Genomic DNA, 8,298 nt, shown 5'->3' on the forward strand with positions numbered 1-8,298 from the left:
ATTTCAATTTCAAAAGTAATGTGCTATATTTGACCTTGTAACTTCCCAAAACACCATAAAACCTGTACATAGGGGGTACTGGTTTACATGTGAGACTTTGCTGAATACAAATATGTGTATTTTATTGCAGTAAAAGCAAACAGTATTATGACATTGACAGTTAAAATGTCATGTAGAACTAAAAAAATAACAACATTTCTTATTTTCTCCCATTCTTTTCATATTAAATTATGTTTCATAGATAAATATTTGATATTAAATGACAGCCCTGTTTCCCCTGAATAAAATGATATATAATAAGGGGGTGTGCATTTAATATGAAAGAGGTGAATTACGGTTGGACAGACATATAGCGCAAATGCCAGGTTTTGTTTACGTTTTGTTTTGTTCACAACATGTACATTTGGCTCAGTCCTTAAGGGGTTAAATGGATACAGACGTTACAAAACATCTGATTAGATTGTCTTTTATAGAGATGGGTATTAGAAACCAATATGTCTGGTAGACTATTTTGATACTTATTAACTATGGTAATTAATAGTATCATTAGTATTTTTTGATCGACTTCGACCTGAGGTTACAATTTTTTGCAGCGTAATACTGTATATGTTAAATAATAAATTGTTATCATATTTGTATAGACTAATTGGCACTGTTTTCAAGTGTAACATGTTATCCTTCCCTTTGTTATTTGTTGTTTTTTACGTCTGTAGTGTATTTTGGTGTTCTATGTAAATGATACTACATGACAAATAAAGCAATAATTAAACTCAGCTTTTTGTAAACCAAAGCATGGATTATGGTCCTCCATGTAGAGTGTATTATAAAACACAGTGCCTCTCTGTGCTCATTTACATGTTAAGCTGGGAACTCTGGGATAGTTGTGGAAAAATGAATTCTCAAGCTTCTATGCCCAGGGAAGTATTTCCAAAGTTCAGCTTGAGATATGCAGGTGATGGACAACAGTAACTTCATTAAAAAAAACAAAACAGGAGCTGATAGTTAGGAATATAAAAAAAAAAAAAAAAAAAACTATCAATAAAAAAGCACCTATTACAAAAACAGAAACTATGAAAAAGAGCATATATATGAACTAATATTCCAAAAAGGGAATTCATTCAGACCACAAAACGTTTCCTATTTGAAGAAAACAATAAATGATGTATACTAAAATTCAAAATAACAAATAAGAATGCATGACATAAGAAATTCATACACTATACAAGTAAATGGATAAGGGTGCCCAGTCCAGTCTCAATAGGAACAACCAGTCTCAGTGGAAATTTAGAAGGTATTCTAGACCTGGAATTGCCACACAAATACACTGTATGCACTCTGTGGAATATCAGCTTTGTAGCAATCTCTTACCCACACTACCACGTAGGATGAATTGCTGTGTAATATAGTACTATATATGAATTTACAATTTAGTACATCATCCCACTTGTTGTAGGCAATGAAACTTATTATTAGTAAATGTTTGAACTCTCAGGATTTCACTGGTGTCACAATACTTAAAAAAATTGACAGTAAGACAATGTATTTGGTATCTGTGTCTGTATGCAGTACACACCCATTTTTTCTTGTTGTATAACCTGTATAGCACTCTACTCCACCCATTGAATACTGGTTCATTATTAAAGTGTTTGGATCACAGACTATAATATGGTGACTTGACTGAAAGTTTAGATCATTCCAGCAATGTAGACTTGGTAAACACACCTCGCCTAGCAGATACAGAGCCCTGACAGGTGAGCATCCCTAATGCTAATTTTTTTCTCTAATATGTATTTTTGTTGATTTGTTTATTTTACTTCCTATTCTCTCATGTAACTTAATGTGCCCTAAAATTTACACACAAACGTGTGTAATATATATAATTATTCTCTCTTTTTTTAATGTTTTTCTATTCTTTAAATTCATGCAATTCCATGGGTGTTTAATTGTATTTTGCACTTTGTCTCTACACAATCTCTTTAATATTGCAATAGCTATTATCATTTTTAAGTTTTGTTTATTTGTTAGATTCATGCCCTGTAAATAAAATATACAAGCTCTAAAGTTAACCTGGGGAAATGTGTCAACTACCAGGTTTATTTAACTTCTTTCCCTCTCAGTGATGTAATAACGCCATCATGCTTGTGTGGAACCTTATTTCATTATGTGGCTATCTCGCCTCTGGTAGCTGTTCCTCTTCTGGTACTGGATACATCCAGTTTATACATATAATAAAGAAAAGTTACTATACATATATTATAACTTGTTATAAGACATATGCAATTTGTATCACAATTTGGAAATGTGGATGCTTTGCAATACTTTGTATAGATTCAGATGCAAAAGCACTAATTTTCATCTTGAGAAAGGCCCAGGTGTTGATCTTGAATAATTGAATTAAAACAGTTTTGGATTATATAGACCTATGAGTGCTCCTACATTCAACTAATAAGATGTATCTATAGGGCCATGGAGGGGTATAATAAGGAGACTGGCTTTAGATCTGTAAAAATTGTAAATCCAGTCCTGCCTATCATGTCATGGTCCCTCAAATTGATGCAATTATTAAAGGAACACTATAGTCACCTATAAAACTTTAGCTTAATGAAGCAGTTTTAGTATATAGATAATGCCTCTCAAGTCACATGCAGGAAGGTGTGACTAGGGTTCATAAACAAAGTGATTTAACTCCTAAATGGCAGAGAATTAAGCAGTGAGGCTGCAGGGGCATGTTCTATACACCAAAACTGCTTTGTTAAGCTAAAGTTATTTTGGTGACTATAGTGTCTCTTTAACCCCGTAAGGACCAAACTTCTGGAATAAAAGGGAATCATGACATGTCACACATGTCATGTGTCCTTAAGGGGTTAATAATGTGGATTTTACAAGTGTTACAAACATATCTATATCTATATATCTATTTATATATCTATCTATCTGTCTATCTATATCTGTCTGTTCATCTGTCTAGGTGCCTATCTATCTATCTATCTAGGGGTTAATGTGTAGTGTAGTGTAATGTGAGAGTACTGTAAGGGTTAAATGAAGGTTTTACTGTTAGGGGCATACGTCACCAATGCTGCCTAAGATTAGTGAGAGTTACAGTCTCACTAATACAGCAGCTATTTCAAATACTGCCATTAAAATGGTATATATAGGCTAATAAAATGTTAACTATAGACTAATGTGCTTATTCATATCACTTCCACTGTAAAAACAAATACCACATTGTATAGCACACCGTGAAACCAGTTAATATAGTTGTTATTACACCTTTGTCTTGTGAGTATTTTAGTATTTTATGTTGCATTTTTATTATAGGCTAAGAATTCACAGAACAAGCAACATGGATTTCAATGACACAAACATGACTGACCCGAATAATACCACGAATGACAATGGTGGTTATAGTCCGGATGCATATATACATTATACTGTAGCATCTGCAGTTGCCATTGCTCTCTGCTTGTTTGGAATAGTGGGCAATGTTATTGTGTTCTGGTTTCTTGCCTTCAGGATAAAGAGAAACAAATATTCTGTTTATATTATCAACCTGGCAGTAGCTGACGTCATCTTTCTGTTATTTACTGCTATAACAATGATGATATATATAAACACACTAATTGGCGAAAACCCTCATTTTACCGGAAAACAGACTCTGTATACATTTATAGAAATATTTTATGATATCGCTCAGTATTCAGGAATGTTCTTCCTCACAGCCATTAGCATGGAAAGGTGCCTCTCAGTGATGTTTCCGATGTGGTATCATTGTAACCGACCAAAGAATTCATCTTCCATTGTGTGTCTTGTCCTCTGGTTTGTTGGCTGCTCAGAGAGTCTCATCGAAAATCTTGCATGTCCACCAGAAAAGTTTGCAGCTCAGACAAACATATGTACGGGAGTTGAGCTAATGACATTTACTATAGGTGTTGGTATCTGCTTGCCATTAATGGTTCTTTGTAGCTTCGCACTACTTATAAGAGTAGGGAGGATCTTCCGGCGGCAATACCCCCCAAAGCTCTACATTATTATCATTATTGCTGTAATTATTTTTATTCTGTCAGTCGTTCCATTTAGCTTCATATGGTTTTTAATGTACTTTAAACTTTTGAGATTGGATGCTCAGTATGTTAGTCTTTACTATGCCAGTGTGTTTAGCACATCACTAAATAGTACTATCAATCCATATATTTACTTTATCGTGGGAAGACAATGGAGAGAAAAATCTCATCACTCCATTCATGATGCCCTTCAAAGAGCGTTCAAAGATGATGATGCAGTAATACAAGATGCAAACGAAAACTCAACAAGTGATAAAACAAACAGTTCATCTTGTGGGATTAAAAGTACAGATGAAGAACAAAAGTGTTAACTAAATATTTTGAGAGCACTGTTGATAGTATTACCTAACACCTTTGTAAAAATAAACCTGTTTTATATCTGTTATATCGCGTTTTAATTATGGAGTAAAAAAAAAAAAACAAGATAACACATTAATGTAATCCCCATTAGTTATAAACCAATGCATGTACTTTTCTGTTAATGCCATGAAGACCGTTTAGAGTAACCTTTCTAAAATACAAAGTAGTTATAACATATGTTTTAAATCTATGAAATGTAGTGGCCAATTATATTTTTAGAGTTTTTATAGGTTATTACATTCCAAAACATATAATACATGGTAAAAGGTACTTCAAAGCATATGTTTGTCTCATTGAGTTTATACAATGTTAAACAAAAATCTGCACACCAGTCAAGCCATAAGACTTGCTTTTTCCACAGAAATCACAAATCTGCAGTAATTTTAATACCGCAAAGGCTTCTGGGTGGGCATATGCAAATGACCTTAACAAAGAATCACATTTTTGCCTCATTCCATTTTAAACATGGATTCCTTTTAGTCTGTGTTTGCTGTGTACAACAGCTTGAAACACAACTTGGGAAAATATGCAAAGATAGTAATCCACTCATGGACAGCTGTTTCGTTGTTAATGCAACTCATATATATATATATATATATATATATATATATATATACAATACACAAGATCCAGCGCACTCTCCTATCTACTAAACAGCAACTTCAATGTTGACAGATTTTATTAGTTTGTAAAAGTTTTTTTTAAAAACACCTAATCTAGGCAAAAAAAATGGGGATTTAGTTACATTATATGATCATACATTGCATAAGCCTGCCACAACGTCAATGTACCCCATCTTTGGCAGGTCCTACTCTCACAGTCTAATGTCTGCTCTTATGAGATTAGCCACTTACTTGGGAAAAAAATCCATCTGAGGCTCTCTGCAGTACAAGGCTAAATAGGGACCTGAGATGAGGCACCTGTAACAGGGAGGTGTGCAAAACCAAGGAGTTGGCTAGACTCCCAAATATATATAGGAAACATGGGGGGATGGTTGCACTCACCTAAACATGCTTAAATGGGGTGCTGCTGGGGGCCATATTATACAATAAACAATACACAAGATCCAGCGCACTCTCCTATCTACTAAACAGCAACTTCAATGTTGAAGTTGCTGTTGAGTAGATAGGAGAGTGCGCTGGATCTTGTGTATTGTTTATTGTATAATATGGCCCCCAGCAGCACCCCATTTAAGCATGTTTAGGTGAGTGCAACCATCCCCTCATGTTTCCTATATATATATATATATATATATATATATATATATATATATATATATATATATATATTTATTTATAAGAGTTAGTTACCCTAAATCCTATAAGGAAAACTCCAAAGAGTCCCAACTTGTTTTATATTTCCCTGAGATACTGATCATAAACCTATTACAGATCCTCAAGGGCAGCCTATAGTGCTGAAGCAGGATCCTTAGGTGGGGAACTTTCGTTTGCAGGTGGATTCCTATTTTCAAATGAGAATCTAACTGTCTTTAGGTATCTCTTCATGATGGTTTTCTTTATTCATCAAATTCTCATAAGATAGGCGAGAAGGCTATTGGCTACTTTCTAGAATATCAGAAGCAGAAAATGATCCATTATTGGCATTGAGCTGTCATCTTCAACATGTATTCACAGGTATGTGGGGGCAGTGTGTGAGGCAGGGTATGTGGGGGCAGTGTATGTGGTGGTCAGTGTGGGGGGAGTGTGGGTGAAGGGTATGTGGTGGTCAGTGTGGGGGGCAGGGTATGTGGGGGCAGTGTATGTGGGGTGGTCAGTGTAGGGGGAGTGTGGTGGTCAGTGTGGTCATCAGTATGGGGGGCAGTATATGTGGTGGTCAGGGTTTGTGGATGGCAGCGTGGGGGGGGGGCAGGATGTGGGGGACAGGGCAGTGTATGCGGGAAACAGGGTATGTGGGGGGTGACCGAAAAAGAGATCATTCTGCAGTAACATAAAAGGGAAACCCAACACTGGAGCCTACTCTGCATGATCACACTGATCAGGCTCTCTCCTTGTTAGGATGTTGCAAGGTGAAGAGGTTTTTCAAATGCACATGTGTAACTCTGTCAGGCATGCCCAATGCACTTTTCCATTATTTATAGGGATAGGACAATGGGTGTCTGCAGGGGGAGGCTGTTTCTGCAACTCCCAGACTGCAGAGACAGCCAACAGATCGGGTAAGTGAGGGATGGGGGTGGGGGGAGTCAGCCTACAGGAAGAGTCAACAAGGAGCAGGAATGGAAATTAGGAGAAGGAGCAGAAAGGAAAAATAACAGAAATTAGCAGGAAGGACATCAAGGAACAGAAAGGGTAAGCAATGAGCTGGAAAGGGCATGAGGAGCACAAAGGTAAAGGATATGAAAGGGTCAGAAGGAGCAGAAGGGAGCGAAAGTAGCAGAAATTGATCAGAAAGAGAAAGGAGCAGAAGGGTGCAAAAGAAGCAGAAAGTAGCAGAAAGGTAAAAGAGTAGAAGGAGCCAAGGAGAAGAGAAGAACGTGTCAGAAGAAAAAGAAGACTGTGTCAAATGAAGGAAAAGAAAAAGAGATTGGAACATGAAGGACAAGTGAAGCGATCCCTCCACTTCATTCTGGACACTGCATCATAAGGCTCTGGTACCTGGGCCTGGCAGGGAAACATTGGACCTTCTCAACTCCTCATGTAAAAAAATATCAGTCTTAATGTGTTCACTTTAATAGAAACATAGAAACCTAGAATGTGATGGCAGATAAGAACCATTCGGCCCATCTAGACTGACCAATTTTCTAAATACTTTCATTAGTCCCTGGCCTTATCTTATAGTTAGGATAGCCTTATGTCTATCCCACGCATGCTTAAACTCCTTTACTGTGTTAACCTCTACCACTTCAGCTGGAAGGCTATTCCATGCATACACTCCGTTCTCAGTAAAGTTATACTTCCTGATATTATTTTTAAACCTTTGCCCCTCTAATTTAAGACTATGTCCACTTGTTGTGGTAGTTTTTCTTCTGTTGAATATAGTCTCATCCTTTACTGTGTTGATTCCCTTAATGTATTTAAATATTTCTATCATATCCCCCTATCTCGTGTTTCCTCCTAGCTATACATGTTAAGTTCCTTTAACCTTTCCTGGTAAGTTTTATCCTGCAAATCAATGAACCAGTTTAGAAGCCCTTCGCTGAACTCTATCTAAAGTATCAATATCCTTTAGGAGATACGGTCTCCAGTACTGCGTACAATACTTGAAATGAGGTCTTACCAGTGTTCTATACAATGGCATGAGCACCCTCTTTCTACTGCTAATACCTCTCCCTATAGAACCAAGCATTCTGCTAACATTTCCTGCTGCTCTATTACATTGTCTGCCTGCCTTTAAGTCATCAGAAATAATCCCCCCTAAATCCTTTTCCTCAAATATTCTGTACTCTGCCCTTGGGTTTACGTCCAAGATGCATTATCTTGCACTTATCCACATTATTTGTCAGTTGCCACAACTCTGACCATTTTTAGTTTACCTAAATCATTTGCCATTTGGCTTATCCCTCCTGGAACATCAACTCTGTTACATATCTTAGTATCATCAGCAAAAAGACATACCTTACCTTCAAGACCTTCTGCAATATCACTAATACAAATATGAAAGAGAATGGGTCCAAGTACAGATCCCTGAGGTACCCCACTGGTGACAAGCCGATGCTTCGAAAATACTCCATTGACTACAACCCTCTGTTGCTGGTCACTCAGCCTACACGAGTTACTGTGTGATTACCAAATTCTAACGTAACCCAAACGGACTATATCTTCACCTCACTAACTTTTAATAGGCTAGACTTTATGCTATCCTTCACATACAGGGCCACCCCTCCCCTCCCTGCCTTCCCTGTCTTTTCTATATAAAGAGT

At 36.8% G+C, this 8,298-nt stretch overlaps 1 protein-coding gene across 1 annotated transcript; it reads left to right on the top strand.

Annotated features, from left to right (window-relative positions):
• Positions 1-1,672: 1,672 nt before the first annotated feature.
• Positions 1,673-4,372, top strand: LOC134609388 (mas-related G-protein coupled receptor member H-like). Its single transcript, XM_063453064.1, has 2 exons — positions 1,673-1,751; positions 3,319-4,372. The coding sequence occupies exon 2, from the start codon at positions 3,344-3,346 to the stop codon at positions 4,370-4,372; it is 1,029 nt and encodes a 342-aa protein (XP_063309134.1). The 5' UTR covers positions 1,673-1,751; positions 3,319-3,343.
• The last annotated feature ends 3,926 nt before the right edge of the window (positions 4,373-8,298 follow it).

This window comes from Pelobates fuscus, chromosome 4 (genome assembly GCF_036172605.1).
Source record: "Pelobates fuscus isolate aPelFus1 chromosome 4, aPelFus1.pri, whole genome shotgun sequence".
Lineage (NCBI taxonomy): Eukaryota > Metazoa > Chordata > Amphibia > Anura > Pelobatidae > Pelobates > Pelobates fuscus.

What these genes read in the sequence shown, in the direction of transcription:
- LOC134609388 (XM_063453064.1), top strand. Translation starts at nt 3,344, where the DNA reads ATGGATTTCAATGACACAAACATGACTGACCCGAATAATACCACGAAT.